This window comes from Pangasianodon hypophthalmus, chromosome 17 (genome assembly GCF_027358585.1).
Source record: "Pangasianodon hypophthalmus isolate fPanHyp1 chromosome 17, fPanHyp1.pri, whole genome shotgun sequence".
Lineage (NCBI taxonomy): Eukaryota > Metazoa > Chordata > Actinopteri > Siluriformes > Pangasiidae > Pangasianodon > Pangasianodon hypophthalmus.
In genome coordinates, this window is record NC_069726.1 from 23,310,774 (window position 1) to 23,328,737 (window position 17,964).

General features: G+C 40.7%; 1 protein-coding gene across 3 annotated transcripts in view; it reads left to right on the forward strand.

The window, feature by feature from the left end:
* lhx6a (LIM homeobox 6a) overlaps positions 1–17,964 on the forward strand; it is a 21,569-nt gene extending 3,605 nt beyond the window's left edge. For 2 of the 3 annotated variants that reach the window (XM_026942809.3, XM_026942812.3), the window contains exons 2-8: positions 1–85; positions 3,023–3,144; positions 14,721–14,941; positions 15,104–15,204; positions 15,318–15,413; positions 15,776–15,950; positions 16,069–17,964. The exon at positions 1–85 is cut by the window's left edge and continues 104 nt beyond it. In XM_026942809.3, the coding sequence (XP_026798610.1) occupies positions 1–85; positions 3,023–3,144; positions 14,721–14,941; positions 15,104–15,204; positions 15,318–15,413; positions 15,776–15,950; positions 16,069–16,148 (880 nt within the window). In that variant the 3' untranslated portion in view covers positions 16,149–17,964. The remainder of the gene's footprint in view (positions 86–3,022; positions 3,145–14,720; positions 14,942–15,103; positions 15,205–15,317; positions 15,414–15,775; positions 15,951–16,068) is intronic. The other variant, XM_053241542.1, reaches the window with a different exon arrangement.

The following is a 17,964-nucleotide window of genomic DNA, read 5'->3' on the forward strand; positions in this document are numbered from 1 at the left end:
CGCCTCCGCCTCGTCCGTCCCCTCCACCGGCAAGAACGTGTGCGCGAGCTGCGGCCTCGAGATCCTCGACAGGTACCTGCTCAAGGTACGAGAGTCATGGCGTGTACAGGACGGGCTCTGTGTGCGTTTTAACCCCGCACCATGTTCGGGATGTTCGGGATGTTCAGGAGGCGCGCGCTGTGTGACGTGACCGCTTGTAGCATTTTCTAGCAGCTGCATGTTAAAGCAATGAACCCGTGCATGCATGTGCATGAGGTGTGTTATGAGACACGCATCAGCAACGTAGCGCATTAATTGTGCAGATGCACGTGAGCAGAGTTAAGGGAATTATGGGAATAAAGTTGCGTCATATTTGTGCGCGCGGTGTGGTATGATCACAGATCAGCCATGCAACGCAGTGTGCACATGCACTTGGGACTGGGCTGTAAAACTAAAACGGGATTTTGTTTTGATTATTCTTTTTATTTTTTTGGAAAGCAGGAATAGTCTCACATAAGAATAGAGTTGCGCGTGCATGTAAACTGTTATTATGATGATTATGCGGCAGCAATCTATCCAAAAAAAAAAAGAAGTAAGAAGTAAAAAAAAAAAAAAAAAAAAAAAAAAGGAACTTAAAATAAACGTTTAATAGAGCGAAGAAGAGAAGGAAAATGGGATTAGCATGCATTCGTGTGTTATGATTATGATTATGATTATGCAGCAATTTAATTAACCAAAAAGCGATTGAAAAGTAATGTAACTACCCGCAGTGTAGGTGCACGAAAGAGAAGAAAAATGGGTTAAGCATGCAATTGTTGTGCTATTGTTGTGCTGATTATAATGTAGCAGTAATATAATTACACACAAAAAAAGGGAAAAAGGGGGGAGGGGGGGGCAATATAATGACCCGACCTTGTAGATGTACGTCACACAGCGTGTCTTTATTTGCTCAAAAATGTTTATATTGAGGAAAAAAGTGAGTTGAGCATGCATAGGCTAACGTGTGCTATGATTAAGCTGTGCGTTAGCAATAAAACACACTGACTTGGAGTAGAGCTGCACGTGCATGATTATAATTTAATAATATAAGCAATCTAATAAATTACTAACACTGAAAAACAGCAATATAACGAACCCACATTTGTGAAAGAAAAGAATTAATAAATAAATAAACAGGAGTTCAGCATGCATGTGGTGTGTTATGATCATGCACCAGAGATAGAACACACCGAGTGGCAGGTTCTCTAGTTTGGATCTAAAAATGTTTGGTTTTTATTTTGGAGAGCAGAATAACGGAGCTGGAGGAATGTAGCTGCGCGTGCACGTGGTGTTATGATTATTTATAATTATGATTATGGTGCAGTAATCTAATTATAACTCATTTTTTTTTAAAAAATGAAGGGGAAAAAGGCTAAACAATGACTCGACACTGTTACTGCAGCTCACACAGCGTGTCTTTTTGTGTTGTTGTTGTTATATAGAGTTTTAAAAAAAAAGATTTAGCATGCATGTGGTGTGTTCTGAGCTCTGATCTGATGAAGCCAGAGTGCAGCCCATGCAGCAGAAGCAACTCCTGCTTTTGTTTAACAAATCATTTGTTCTCATAAACCTTTGAATGAGAAATCTTGCAGCATCCTTATAATTATGCGCGCGCTTCCATGGTTTTGGATTTATTCCTTTTTATTTAAAACAAATGTCAGGATATTTTTCTTTATTTCTTTTTTTTTTTTTGAGTTAACATTCTTTGAATCTCAGTTTGTCGTGGCACGAGCCCATTCTCTTTCATTCTCTTTCATTCATTCCTGTAGTATATTTTTTGTATATTTTTTTAGTAGTTTCTGAGAAATCTACAGAGAAAGCGACGCAAGTCAGAGAAAGTCGGACCTTCTAAAGGACAAAAGCGACTTTATGACGTTTTCAGATTCGCAAAAAAAGTCTTAAAGTCTTAATTTAAAAAATGCATTGACACATGAAACAAAAAAATATATAAATATATAATTTAATCTAAAGTAAATAGAATATAACCTCTATAGGGATATAAGTAGGCTAACAGGAGAGGGCGAGAAGAACATTTCGCCAATTTTACACACTTTAATTGCTCAAAACAATTGCTGCATGACTTGTATCATTTTTTTTCTGGGCAAAATGTAAAAATAATTCCAAAAGTTAGATTTTAAAAGATGTCTGTTATGTTTATATGATATATGATCAGGATTTAATGTAAATATGAAGCTATTCAGTGTGTACATTAGTTATTAAAGTAGTCATTTTCTTCACTTTTAGCTTCTTCACAGCAAGAGTTAGGAATCATTACACAAGGAGTTTGTGTTGAATTTGATTTATTTATGTCTAAATGAAATAAAACCAAAGGACGGAAAACGACAGGAAGTGCGGCGTGTCAGTGTTTCTGCCCCAGCAATGTCCTTTCACAAGATAAGACGAGATAAGAAAAGATCTCTCATGGGAATAAGATAAGATGAGATGAGATTGTTAATCTCTCCTGAGGAAAAGAAAGCGTTTCTGCAGCATGATCATAAGAATGCAATGTGTGAGAAATATTTAAATAAACATAAATATGAGAGTAAAAGTGACAGAAGGATGCTGCAGCACGAGACCTGAGGAGTGCAGTGAATATCAGAAGATGTGTTAAGTGCAATATATCAGAGAATTGTCCATGTGCAAAACTACAGACAATAAGGCACTTAAACATGAAATACACTGAAGGACAGAAATATGAGCAAGAGAAGGACGAGTGCAATAAACCGGATTATTGTGCACAAGTGTAAAGGCTCTTTCAGAAGTGCTGTCTGGAGCTGGCTAGAGTGTGTATAGAAGTGTTAATTATTATTATTTTTTTTTTTTTTTTGCTTAAACGCAAACGCACGAGCTTCAAATGCAGATCAAACGCGTGGCATTAAAATGATCCGAAATGGATCACAACACAGTAATCATGTATTACAACCGACATAAGCTAAGCATACAAGTGTACTATTATTATTATTATTATTATTATTATTGTTGTTGTTGTTGTTGTTGTTGGCAGGTGAATAATCTGATGTGGCACGTGCGCTGTCTGGAGTGCTCAGTGTGCAGGACTTCACTGCGCCAACACAGCAGCTGCTACATCAAAAACAAGGAGATCTTCTGCAAAATGGATTATTTCAGGTAGGGTAAGTTTTTTTCCACTTTATCCTGAAACCAGGCTGCTTTTCCTTTTCAGTTTCTGCAAAAAAAAAAAAAAAAGTCTTAAAGGGGCTGCAGCTTTTATCTGCAAACTCTAAAGCATGAGTAAAAGATGCTGTACAGTACAGTACTTTTGTAATCTTTTAACTGTTAATAAGAAAAGAGCACAGATTTATTTTATGAACATAATAAAATCATGAGGCTCAATATGGAAATGTGTAGAATTACATTCTGGATATTTATTGGAGCTGTAGAGCTTTTTATTCATTAATTATCCACTCATACATCAGGTCCATGTTGACATTGTTTACAGGACAATTCAGCTCAAGTGAGCAGACAAATCAACTAATAATTATACAAATATTTATAAATAAATGTAATAACTTTGATAAGTAGTTGTGTGTTGTGACTTCCACCAGTGTAACACAAAAAAAACCCACAGACTGCACTTTTTTGCATATCAGGCTATTAGGTGGATTTATGTTGTTTAAATCACTTTTCGTTGATTGCAAGCTGGATATTAATTCAAACATTAAGAATATAAAGGAAAAATAAGGATGTGTGTTACATTTAGGAAAAAAAAAAAAACAAGCGTAACTCTTTTTTTTCTGTTTGTTTATCTTGATGTGACATGGCTTCTTTATCCAGAAGTGGAATATTTCTGCATGTCCTGCTTCACTTAAGATATATACAGAATGACATGATCACAGAAGGGTACTAAGGGTACTAAACTGTACCTTATTCCTTGTTCCTTGTCACTGGGGTGGTGCCCTCTTTTGTTCCTATCGTATACCTGGAAAGATGCATGCAGCGTACCTTTAACACACTCTAACAATGTATTAAAGGTGCCATTATGTACCTAAAATCATTTTAAAGGTATGCTATGTTTACATTACCATGTAAAAGACACACATTAAAGGTACAAAAGGTGTGGTCTTAATATTCCAGTGACAAGGAAGGGTACAGTTTAGTAGCTTTTTCTGAGCATTTTAAAACTGCACCTTTAATGGACAAACAAAAGACAGTTATGCTTTGATTGCTTACTAAATGTAATGCAAGTCCTTACTTTTCCTTTATATTTTGATTTCTATTGAGCTACAATAACATGGTGAGGTACAGTTTAGTGCTAGTTTGTCTGAGAGTGTAATAACAGATCCCTCGTATTTACACCTGACATATAAGATAAAGACAAAGATAAACATTTTGCTCGTGTTATTACAGATGTGCTGAAATACGAGGGTTTGGAGTCATGATGTTATTGCGAAACAGCTTCCCTCTAATAATATTTTATTGTGCGGACGAGAGTTGCTGTGAGGATGAATTATGACATTGATACAATCCGCCGAAAAGTAATAATTTGACCCACAACAAGGCGATCGGATCGTTAGCCACATCACGCAGAGAGAGACGGCTTTTTAACGGCTAGCAGCGCACGCATTTTACGCTCGCAGTATAATCGTGATCGGATGGCGACAGAGCGTGGGGGTATTTTGATCACGCAGGCTTCGGAGTGCGGAGTGAAAGGATACGAGCTGCTGTGAAATTGTCTTCAGGATGTGAGGGGATGTGAGGGGTGTGTGAGATGCGGTGATTGCAGAGCGTGCAGGATGTTGGCCTGCCTTCCCCGCTCGTTCGCAGGCCGTGTGAAGTGACTGGCCCCTTTAAAGCTGATACTGTGTTTTTAGGAGAACATTTGTTTTCTGTGTTAGGGCCAATAATCTGAAGTGATGCTTCACATGATAGGCTGTGAATGCCGCTGGCTCTTCACGGACCATGTTGGGGCTGGGCACACACACACACACACACACACACACATCTGTGCAGCAGTTTTGTTGGAGAAAGGCAGAAGTGCTGGGTGTAGAGCGCTAGTTTTCATAGAGAATGTTTTTTTGTTTTTTTTTTTGCCAGATTTGTGTCACGTGTGTGTCTGTGTTTGTGTGTGTGTGTGTGTGTGTATGTGTTTCTCTCCGTTCTGCATGCAATCAGCCTGGAGATAGATCAGATTCAAATCAGCATGTAGAGATAACAGTGTGTCTTGGTCTAAAGTGACAAATCATCCTGGATAGAAATCTTTTTCTTATTTGAACCTTTGCTCTGTGGTTTGCTGATTAAATCTCAGGATCATTTTCACATCACATGTTTATGCAAGGCTGTATTACAAATATAAAACATTTTACACACCACATATTAATCTTTTTCTCTCAGTCATGTCCTTAAGGCATTTTTTTTGCACAGAGATCTAAACTAAAATTAAAGCAACCATTGGGACATGCTAATTTTTTCCTCATTACCGAAATTAAAAAAAAAAGGCTGGTTCCCACAGACACGTCAGCTTCTCGCTTTCAGCCCTTTACGTATGTATTTAGTTTTTTTTTATTATTTCTGTGGAGGCCCTTGTATATCAAGGCATCATGGGAACATTACTGGAGGCCATGCAGTGATTGACTGTGTTAGATATTCATGCAGACAAGTAAAAAGCCGGCTGTAATAGTTTCAAGTTGTCAAGCAGTCAGGCGTAAGTGAGTGAAGCTCGCTGTAAGGATCGAACCTCGGCTTTTTGTGCGGTTTGTACAGCAGCACTGAAACGTTCTCTCTGTTCTCCAGTCTGTCCTGTGATTAGGAGATAAAGCGGCGTTTATCCAAGACACTGTCAAGAAAAACACTACAAGATTTTGCCCTTAGTGTATGACATGCCAACAGATTAAATATATATATATATACATATATATATATACATATACATATATATATATATATATATATATAAAATTCACTTTCAGAAAAAAGGGCACTGAACTATATCTGTCTCTGTCAATTTCGTACCTAATATGTATCTTTGACCTGAATATAGTGACCTTTAAAAAAAGATTTAAGGTTCATAATTGACAATATTTACCTCTTTTTCCAAGTAAAGTTTTAAATATACACTACATGCACCTTTCTATATAATAGACACAAAGGTACAGAAGATAAGAGTACCTCTACAAGGAACGGTACAGTACACTTTAGTACCCTTTCTTCTGACAGTGTAGAGAGTTCAGCAATCGAACTTGTCACAGAGCAGCGTTACAGAAATCCAGATGTAGCTTCAGATTTAGCTGGAGAGCCGTTACCTGTTGATCCATGACTAGATGGTGGTTAAAGTTCGTACTTTCAGCTTGTTGAGCTCAAACCTCTTATTTTTGGTGAAAACTCTTTTTAAGAATGTTTTTTTTATATTTGTGTGTTTATATTTATAAAGAGCAAGCTGATTGCTATCACGTGTGCTGGTCCAAAATGGCTGCCGTAAATGTTTCCCAGGCATTTTTACATTTCTGAAAGAATGTTTCTGTTACACTGAGCTCATTGGCTTGAGGACTTTTTAATGTAAAGCCATAGCTGTCTATTCCTTTGTGCGTGGGTTTCTAGAGTTTTTATTCCTTTGTGCGTGGGTTTTTAGACTTTTTACTCCTTTGTGCGTGGCGTTTTAGACTTTTTAATCCTTTGTGCGTGGGGTTTTAGACTTTTTACTCCTTTGTGCGTGGCGTTTTAGACTTTTTACTCCTTTGTGCGTGGGGTTTCTAGAGTTTTTATTGCTTTGTGCGTGAGGTTTCTAGAGTTTCTATTCCTTTGTGCACAGGGTTTTTAGAGTTATTCATACACTCAGTTATAGAGTTTTAATTCCTTTGTGTACAAGGTTCTAGAATTCTTTTGTACACATTATATTACAACTTCCATTGCTTTGTACATTCGTTTATATTTTCTATTTCTTTTGCGCATTCTAGATTTTCTTTGTAAATGTGATTGTAGAGATCCTATTCCTTTGTGCATGGGGTTCTAAAATGTATAATCCTTTGTGTTTGGGGTTCTAGATTTACTTTGTACATGCGCTTCCAGAGTTTCTATTACTTTGTGCATGGGATTATAGAACTCCTTTGTACACATGATTCTAGAATTTCTCTTCCTTTGTGTGTAGAATTTCTTTGTGAATTTGATTCTGTAATTTCTATTAATTTGTATGCGGGGTCCTAGAACTCCTTTGTACATGCAATTCTAGAGTTTCTATTCATTTCTGCATGGGGCTCTAGATACCACAAATTTTTTTCAAAATTCTTTGTTCCTGGGGTTCTATGCAATTCTAGTATTTCTTTTCGTCTTAAGATTAAGAGCTTTTGTATTTAAAATCATAGCTGGCAATTCCTTTGTACGTGTTATTCTAGAATTTCTATTCCTTTGTATGTAGGGCTCTAGAATTCCTTGGTACATATAAGAACATTTTTTTAAGTCAGATCACAGCTGGAATTGAGGAATCTCTCCATCATGATTGGTTAGGGAACTTACAGAGACAGTGTGTTTCTGCAGTATGGGAATCGTCACATCATCAGGTTCACACGTGCTCGCCTTCGCACGTCCGTCATCGTGACTGACGGTGTGGATTGGAAATGACGTGGGTGTTCTGTGGTGCCGCAGAATTCCTTTTCGTGCCGTTCTGTTCCCACACAGAACCCGAGAAGCAGACAGACAGACAGACAGACAGACAGACGAACTCATCTGATGTTAATCTGGAAGCGTCTCTGAGCTACAGCAGGATGCAGTAGGCAGAATATTGTCCATAATAACCTCATTGATTTGTCACACTCCTTATCGATCCCTGGAGGTAAATTAGCAGCTACGCTACAGATTGCAGACGCCGCAGCGTTCCACATTGCAGGTTTGGAGAGTTAGAACCTATAATCTTCTTTTCTGTGGAGCACAGCTATGTGTTTTTACGAGTGTCAGTGTCTGGCAGGAGACTGAGACGTGGACGTGTCGGTCTCTCATCTGCGCCGGACTGACAGCTGCTCTAATCGGGCGTAATTGCAGGAAATCAGAGTGGGTTTACTCTCAGCAGCAGGGGAGGCAGGACACAGCGGAGGCTGTACCTAAGGAGGAAAAAAAAACCAACTAAACAGGCCGAGGAGCGTGAGCGGAGGGCCACACAGGAAGACCGAGACGGCTGCTAATCAGAAGGGGAGAAGGGACGGAGGAATCTGAGAGGTGCTGAGACTCGTGGAGGAGAGACGTGAGGAGCTGAGCTGAGTCTCGGCGCCTCTCACGTTCCGCCGTCCCTTCATTTCGAGTCCAATCCGACCTACACCATGACGTTTCCACTGATAACTATCTTTATAGGAAGCACAAAAAAGGATCGGATTCTACCGGATAAAATTTTCCATTTTAGAGAATTTCTTTCCTTTTTTTTACACAGCTGATGAAGTGATGAAATCTGAAAAACATCTGATGCCGTAGTAAATGTGGAGAATTTTTTTTCTCGTATATGAAAAATGAGTAAAATGTAAATTTTCGTAAGTAAATTTCAGGTGGTTCCACGTCCCTGGTGCGCCGCAGTCTTTTGAGCACATTGTCAAAACTCCCCCTCAAAGTAAACAGTTCTGTTTCTGGAAATTAGAGAACAGCACATCAGGAGTAATCCTCCAGGCTTGTACCTCCTCAGGTTTGGGGTTTTTCTGTTATTTTATCCCTGTATGTGAATTAGTTTAGAGTTCAGACGCTGTCAGAAATGCGCTGAACCTTTAAGAGTTTCCTGTTGCGAGTTATTGCTCTGAACGACAGCCGCACATCCAGAACAAAACCGCAGGAAGCGCAATTATACCTGCTGCACAAAACACTGCTCTTACAGTTCCTGTTCTAAACTGCACTGCTGAATTTTATTCCTGCAGTGTGATGTGGTGATGGTGATGAAGGTGGTGGTATGGTGGTGTAGATAGTGGTAGGGGTGGTGGTGATTATGGTGGTTGGGGTGACAGTGATGGTGGAGATGATGATGGAGAAAGTGGTAGTGGTGATAGCGATGGTAGTAGTGATGGTGACAGTGGTGGTGTAAATGGTGGTTGTGATAGTGGTGTAGGTGTTAGTGGTGGTGTTGTAGATTGTGGTGGTAGTGTTGGTGGTAGTGTTGATAGGGGAGGTGTTTTTGATAATGGTGGTGGTGGTTTGATAGTGGTGGTGTTGATAGTGGTGGTGGTGTTGGTGGTGGTGGTGGTGGTGGTGTTGGTGGTGGTGGTGGTGGTGGTGTTGATGGAGGTGGTGGTGATAGTGGTGGTGGTATTGATAATGGTGGTGGTGTTGATAGTCGTGTTGGTGGTGGTGGTGTTGGTGGTGTTGATGGAGGTGGTGGTGGTGATAGTGGTGGTGGTATTGATAATGGTGGTGGTGTTGATAGTCGCGTTGTTGGTGGTGGTGTTGATAGTCTTGTTGTTGGTGGTGGTGTTGGTGGTGTTGATAGTGGTGGTGGTGTTGATAGTGGTGTTGATAGTCGTGTTGTTGGTGGTGGTGTTGATAGTGGTGGTGTTAATAGTGGTGGTGGTGTTGATAGTCATGTTGGTGGTGGTGGTGTTGATAGTCGTGTTGGTGGTGGTGGTGTTGATAGTGGTGGTGGTGTTGATAGTGGTGTTGATAGTCATGTTGGTGGTGGTGGTGTTGATAGTGGTGGTGTTGATAGTCGTGTTGTTGTTGGTGGTGTTGATAGTGGTGGTGTTGATAGTGGTGATAGTGGTGTTGATAGTGGTGATAGTGGTGTTGATAGTTGTGGTGGTGTTGATAGTGGTGGTGTTGATAGTGGTGATAGTGGTGGTGTTGATAGTTGTGGTGGTGTTGATAGTGGTGGTGGTGTTGATAGTGGTGTTGATAGTGGTGTTGATAGTGGTGGTGTTGATAGTGGTGGTGGTGTTGATAGTGGTGATAGTGGTGGTGTTGATAGTTGTGGTGGTGTTGATAGTGGTGGTGGTGTTGATAGTGGTGTTGATAGTGGTGTTGATAGTCATGTTGGTGGTGGTGGTGTTGATAGTGGTGATAGTGGTGTTGATAGTGGTGATAGTGGTGTTGATAGTGGTGTTGATAGTGGTGGTGTTGATAGTGTTGATAGTGGTGGTGGTGATAGTGGTGGTGTTGATAGTGGTGATAGTGGTGGTGTTGATAGTGGTGGTGTTGATAGTGGTGGTGGTGTTGATAGTCATGTTGGTGGTGGTGGTGTGAAGATTTCATTAGGGTTCCAAATTTTTTCCAAACAGTCCTCTGAAATGCACCATTACGCAGATGTTGTGTTGCTCGTGCGGTTCGGTTCTGTCAGAACATGGGTTTAGAAAAGTAAACAAAATGCCACTGAATGGCTCCGAATCCTGCGCGATGATTTCAGACTTTTTATGTTTCAAAGGAACAAACAAGCAGAAAGACGAATTTACATCAAACCTCTTTAAGCGGCTCTGTGCTCCAGCTGAAGCGTTTGGTGGAACTGTGGGGTGGAACAACGTTTTTCAAGTAAGACACTCACATCGGATTTTAGAATTCTAGATTCTAGAATTCCCTTTACTTTGTGCATGGAATATTAGAATTCCTTTGTGCATGGGATTCTAGAGTGACGTTGTGTGGGGGATTTTAGAATTTATTTGTGCATAGGTTCTTAGATTTTGTTTTTCATACATATGCAGGGATGTTGTTCAGTTAAGGAAAGACACTAAAATTCCTTTGTGAAAGTAATTCTAAAATTTCTATTCCTTTGTGAACAGGCTTCTAGAATTCCTTTGTGCATGGGATTTTAGAATTTTTTTCTGAATGATGTTCTAGAATTCCTTTGTGCTTGGGGGCCTAGAATTCCGTAGCGTCTTGGGTTGTAGAATTCCCTTTTTCAGATTCCAATTTTGAAGTTCTTTGTGCATGAGGTTCTAGAATTCCTTTGTGTACAGGGTTCTAGAATTTCTAGAATTTGATGTTATTCTGTCGAGCATTCGACTCATTTCCTATTCTGTCGAGCATGTGATTCTAGAATCCCTTTGTGCAATGGTTTTAGTCTTCCCATTCCTTCGTTCGCGAGGTTCTAGAATTTCTATTTTAGAATTGGGATTTTAGAATTCCTTTGTGCATGGGGTTCTAGAATTTGTATTCCTTTGTGCATTAGAGTCTGGGATCTCAGGCTTAGAATTTGATTAGTAGGTTTTAGGAAATGGATAAATTTCATAACTACTCTCAAATGGATTTGTGTTTACTGATTCTATTTATTTATTTGTTTGTTTGTTTGTTTGTTTGTTTGTTGCACTATTTCATTTGTCTTATTTTATTACACCTTCAGAAGTCGAGCTTTTGACACATTTCTGAGATTTCTCATCATGGCGGAACCCACAGCAGCTCAGTTAGCGGTGGGTGCTAAGTGTAATAACAGTGTAATTACAGCGGTCCTGAGGCTTTACTCGGTCATTTCTACACTACGGGAAATGTCAGTGTTCCCAATGCTAGCATCCGAATCAATCATTAACTAGCTCATACTCGGCGTCTGTGTTTTCCAGTTGCCTAGCAACAGTGTCCTAATGACTTCAACCACTTAAACAGAAGACGTATTGTGCGTTCGCCTTCCCAAGTCTACAGCACAAATTCACAGGTTCCATTTGAATGGATCACATTTCTGGGCCATAAATAGAAACATAACATTAGCAGGAATTTTCTGGAAAAAAAAAAAAAAATCGCTGCACTAAAATCAGCGGTAAACAGAAAAGCGTCACATTAATCACACAGGGTTACTGTTTCGCAGCGTTTTTGGGATCCTGGGTGCAGATCAAAAATTGGAAATTGTCTCATCGGGAACGTTCCAGTCGAGCGTTGTTAAGTTATCTGTGAGCCTCTCTAGACTGGAATGATGTCATTTTCAGTGGACAAAAAAACCCACCCCAACCTCCCGCTCGCTCCCCCAAACCTGGGCCCCTCGGCCCCGTGATCCGGCGTGCAAGCCTGGTGTCATCATTCTTGGGACGAAGGAAAGGGGAACCGCAGCCAAATCAGTCATCTTGATATCCCACATTTCTCTGTGGTCAGAGGAGGTGGTGTACGACACGTTGTTTACACAAGCGCTCCGTGTGCCAGAGGTGTGGTGGTGGTGGTGGATGGGTCCATGTGTGTGTGTGTGTGTGTGTGTATGTGAGGGGGTCTAGGCTTTGGGGCTCCCATGCAAACCGCCGCCATCTGCACAGCATTAGTCTCAGCCGCTGCGCCAAGCCGCACTGACCTTCTCCGCAGCAGAACCCGAGAACGCTCAGATGGTCACTGCGCTGTTATGTGTTCAGTCCGGTTCCGTCAAAATAACACCTCGTAACACGACTTCAGCGCTCCTGTGCATTTCCGCGCTGAATCGATATGTAGTCATTTCTTAAATGATCTGGGAAATGGAAGTGTTTTTTTCTATTTTTTTGTAATATATATATATATATATATATCATCACATCCCTCTGAAAAATGTTACTAAATTCTTATATATAAATCTCACATCTGCCTTGCTTTAAGTGTTTCTTATTGAAAATAAATCCTTTAAAATTTAATAAAATCTAAAAGTGCACACAGGTACAATTATAGAAAGTAATAAAAATAATAATAATAATAAGTAAATAATTACCAACCCCAGGTCCTCTGTTAAAACTATGAACGCGTTGTAGTTTGCTTTTTACAGAAAAAAGAAAAAAAATGGCACAGCCGAGCATCTCTATTACAGATGGGGGCGTGGCTTATTTCAGGGCTGTAAAAAATTTTTGTAAATCAATCTCTATAAGGTTTCTTTAAGATCACATCATTATTTCAGATCAATATTACTTCAAGTTTTCTGTATTAAAAAAAGCCCAGAGAATTAAAGTAAGATATTTCTCTTTCTTTAATATTGGTATATTGGTAAAGGTGTATTTTGTAAGGAAATAGAAGTTTAATGTCAATACTGTAAAAAAATAAAATGTATTAAAAATGTATTCTGGCACACAGAAATAACAAAAAAATCCCGGTTGGTCCACGACCTCCGTCAACGCTGTGCACTTATTTATATTCGTACATGAAGATAAAGTTACACTGACACACCTTCAAATCCTAGGTCTTAATATAACAGCTATGAAAACAACAGGAAGGACATTCAGAGCTGATAAATGGAGGAAGCAAGGAGATGAATTTGGTGTTTAGAAACGAATGAGTGCTGAGATCGCACACACCGAGCGGCTGCTGAACTGCTGCTGGAGTTTTTGTTTAGTGTCTTTCTCTTTGCAGAGAAAATGTTCAGAGTAAAAAAAACAACAAAAAAAGCAAAAGGCTGGATCTCATTTCCGTTCATCACAAATCCTTGAGCGAAACGTCTCGATAAAAACTAATCTTGATGGTTTATTGTATATCAAATTAAAGGTGCGGTTTGCAATTTTTAGAGCCTTCTGCTGCATGACAGATGAATTACAATTTTCTCTCTAACAATCCCCATGTCCTCTGTTAAAGCACAGCTGAGCTGTTACAAATGGGGGCGGAGCTTATTTCAGCACTGAAACATTTATTATACAGCAATTTTATGAATTGAAGCTTTATGGGGGGCCTTAAGAATAATATGATTATTATATGTCTAGAAACTACATCAAGGTTTCTGTACTTTACTCTGCAGGTCTGTTATTCTTCTATGGATTTTCGTAATGTTGTTATTTTATATGACGCCCTCGTTTTCTGAACTTATTTGTACTTTAGTACATCATCATTATTCTGCAGTCTTTCCTAGATGCAAACTTCACATCATGGTTTGTACTGGAGGTTTCTCTGGATAAGAGCACAGGTCAAATGACTCAGCATGGCAGTCTGTGAGAACACTTCAGAAGTTGCTGTGGCTGAATTCTAGCAAACAGTCAAGAAAAAAAAGTTAAAAAAATCTGTTTTTGCACAAAATTGACTTATTCTATCTATAACATGTTCTGAGATCTCATAAATATATTTCCACAAAACGCAGTGGAAATGTTTTTTTTACTTAAAAAAACATAATGAGACAGTTAACAACAACAACAACATAATAGCAAAAGCTGCATAAAGAAGTCTAAACCTTTGCTAGCTAAGTGAATGGCACGATTTAATCAAGTTTTGGAAAGTTAGTGCACAACAGAAAAGCGTTCGCTCTATTGTTGAGAGATTACGAGTTCACATCGAGATGCACAAGCCAGTCCAGTAGAGCAAAATGAACCATGCTCTCTGGGTAGGCGGAACTGTTGTCTGTCATTCACAGTGACACTAGCCAATTGTGGGCGTCTGTGAGTACGTGTATGTGGAAGAGGGCGGATAGCAGTTTTCTCTGAGTGTGTTACAACTCCCTGTGAAGCAGCAGTTCGAAAAAGTTGTGGTGTCTGGCTTCACGTGTCTCGGAGGAAGCATGTGTAAAGCTTCACCTTCTACAGGTGCTAGCGGATGTATGATAAGGGAGAGCTGGCTGGTGGGTGGGAATTGGCAGGTGAAAAAGTTGGGAGAAAATGGGGTAAAAAAAAAATCCACGAAAAATCCAAGCTACTTGCAAAGAAACACATTTGAGCTGAGGAAAGTCCAGTTTTTCCAGGCTGCCAGGCAAATATATATATATATATATATATATATATATATATATATATGTATATATATATATATATATATATATATATACATAGAGAGAGAGAGAGAGAGCGAGAGCAAGGATGCTGTAGAGTTGTCTACTGAGTGCTCAGTACTTATATAACTATCAGCTGTGCAGAGTATTGATGCGCCGGGCCTTGTCTCTCTCACAGTAGGTTTGGTACTAAGTGTGCCCGCTGTGGGCGCCAGATCTACGCCAGCGACTGGGTGAGGCGAGCTCGCGGTAACGCTTACCACCTGGCCTGCTTCGCCTGCTTCTCCTGCAAACGGCAGCTTTCCACCGGAGAGGAGTTCGGCCTGGTGGAGGAGAAGGTGCTGTGCAGGATCCACTACGACACCATGGTGGAGAACCTGAAGCGGGCTGCTGAGAGCGGTGAGTGTGTTTGTGTCTGAGATGCAGAAATGACTTCTTCCTGACAGAGAATACTCTATAATCACGCTCCTGTGTGCTTTCTGAGTAGCTCCCTGTACTTGAGAGTCATTTTGAGATTTAGCGTGTACTGACTGCTCGCTGTTCGCTGCTCTCTCCGTGCAGGAAGTGGCCTCACGCTGGAAGGAGCCGTGCCGTCGGAGCAGGACAGTCAGCCCAAACCGGCTAAACGCGCTCGCACCTCCTTCACCGCTGAGCAGCTGCAGGTACGAAGCCCTGACGCTGATAACATGAGAATCTTTTATTAATCTTAATGAGTAATTAGTGTTTGAAAGGAGTGCTTTGAGTTTGTAATTGTTGTGCGACGCTTCCTGTGCAGGTGATGCAGGCTCAGTTTGCGCAGGATAACAACCCTGACGCTCAGACGCTGCAGAAGCTCGCAGACATGACGGGGCTGAGCAGACGAGTCATACAGGTGAGAGATGCTAAAATGTGATCTCTCTTTCACTTACGATCTCTTCATTTCTCTCATTTATTCTATTTTGCTCTGAATGAGTCTTCTCATTCTTGAATGAATAAAACATTGTAATCCTTAGCAAATTGCTGTGGTTTAAGAGGAATAAAACACTCCGTGTCATGCTGTTATGGGAAAATGATCAACTTTGGTGTGCTAACAGTTACTCTGCTTCATCACACCATGCTGTTGTTGATTATTTTCCTTTAGCATGTCATGGAGTGTTTTTATTTCCTGCACGAGAGCCTGTTTGCTTCTGTAAAGACAGTATGGTGGAGTAGGAGGTGAGGTAGCTGTAACTCCTGTCCTGTTTTTGTTTGCAGGTTTGGTTTCAGAACTGTCGAGCGAGACACAAAAAGCACACGCCACAGCACGGCGGCCCTCCGCAGGCCCACCCGCAGGCGCGCATGCCCCCCTCGTTGCCTGACGAGCTGCATTACTCGCCCTTCGGCAGCCCGGAGAGAGCGCGCATGGTGGCTCTGCGTGGCTACATTGACAGTGAGTGACGCAATCCTGTGTCCTGTGAAAGCTAACATGAATAAAATCACAAGCATTGAATTTGTGTAAGTGTGTGTCTGTGTGTGTGTATTAATCCGCCATTTTTTTGCATTTGCAGGTCATCCGTTCTCGGTGCTGACCACACAGAGTCTCCCCCACCAGGCCATGTCCCTGCCACAGCTGCCCCTCAGCCGCTAACGACCCCACCACATTGACCCCTGACCCCTCAACCCTGACCTCCCGCTCCTGACTTCCGTCTGCTCTTCAGAGGTCGCCTCTGGCTGAAGGACAGGGTCACCGTCCCCGCATGCTCTTGACCTCCGACCTCACGAGGAGAGGGGGCGTTTCCTCCTGCCTTTCAGTGGACAGGATTTTCCTCACCTGCAGGCGAGTCTCACACACCTGTGAGCCGTTAGCGTCGGCCCGGAACCTCGTTATCAAGAACCGAGACCAGGATTTGGACCTCTAATGCGCACACTGAAGAGTGGTTTGAGTTTGACTGCTCAAAACATTCGGAGAACATTCATGGTCCTTACTGCAGGATTAAAACACAGTAAAGACGTGAGACCTGTGGAGTGAGACGAGGAACGTAGCAAGAAGTTTCATCTCTCGCTCTGAGAAAAAATTGTAAAAAAAAAAAAAAACAATAATAAAAAAAAAAAACAATCAGTGATTATTTGTCAAGTATCGCGCTGGATCTGTGCGTTTGTTCCCAAGTGTTTACATGGATCTATAGCACAGACTGCATGTGCCATCTCTCTCTCTCTCTCTCTCTCTCTCTCTCTCTCTGCTTCGGATGGATTTATCATCGAAAAGCCACTTTCATCGCCTGCTAACATCTGCGTCTTCGCTCCATCAGGCGTTTAAAAACCCACAGAGGCTGATTACTGCCCGGAGGCGGCGGCTGAGCTGAACAACTTCACAAAATACACATTTGATGATATTACAATACTGACCAAGGATGGGCGATACGATATGGAGAAAACAAATATCTCGATACTTGAAGATGCTTTTCAGAGTAAACAATATGTATCATCATATTTAGAGGTCGAAGTGAACTGCAGTGCCATAAGATGAAAAACTAGAAGTCTAATTATTTTTTAAAAATGGTATTAAATTGGTATAGAATAGCAATCTACTTGTTACTGTAAGTAATAATGGAGTTAGTCAGTGTTATTAAAAAGTCACGATACTCACGATATCTCAGAAAAAAAACATACTGCCCTCATTTCAACATGCATTGGCCGGGTCTGGATAAGAGATTAAAAGGCTAAAACCTTTTTTAAAAAGTGATAAAATGATGTGATTGAACAGTATAAATCTGCAAAAGTGAGAATCTGCAAAAACAGGATGTTTATCTGAAATGGCTTTTTTTTAATCAAATTGTGAATGTTGTACCCAGAGAGTAGGAAGAGATGAACAGAAACCTGAGTACATGTAAAGAAAATTAAAAATGTACACATATTTTTTATTTAAGTCGTGTCCTGTCGTGAAATGGGAGCAGAATATGTGTGTGTGTTTCTCTGTTTTTTCGCTGATTTTGTGTCTGCCATGTTAGCTTGTGCCTCAGTTCCTGCGGTGTAAAAGCGAGCGTGTGGCTCGGCCCGGACTCTGACGTACCACAGAACTGATTTGGGCAAAAAATAAAAGCTGTAGCTGTCACTAAACTGTATATTTGTATTGCGGAGTACGCTTGTGTGTTCTGAGCTCGGTCATGGGGGGGTAAGGATGAGGATGAGGATGAAGATGAGGCCTCGACGTTCTTGTATTTATTGAAACCGATATTAGCCTGTAAAGCACTTTTTCCCCTTGTCCCGTTGTCTGTTTTGTAAAATTGAAATAAATAAAATGAATAAATGACATTAAACATGGTCTTCAAGTGTTGCTTGAGTGTAAATTGTATCGATACGGAGTGCACACTAAAAGACGAATGATCAAACAGAGAGAGATGGACGATCCGGAGCTCATCAAGCTCTCAGACACTGATTTACTACGAGCTAAATTAAAACCAGCT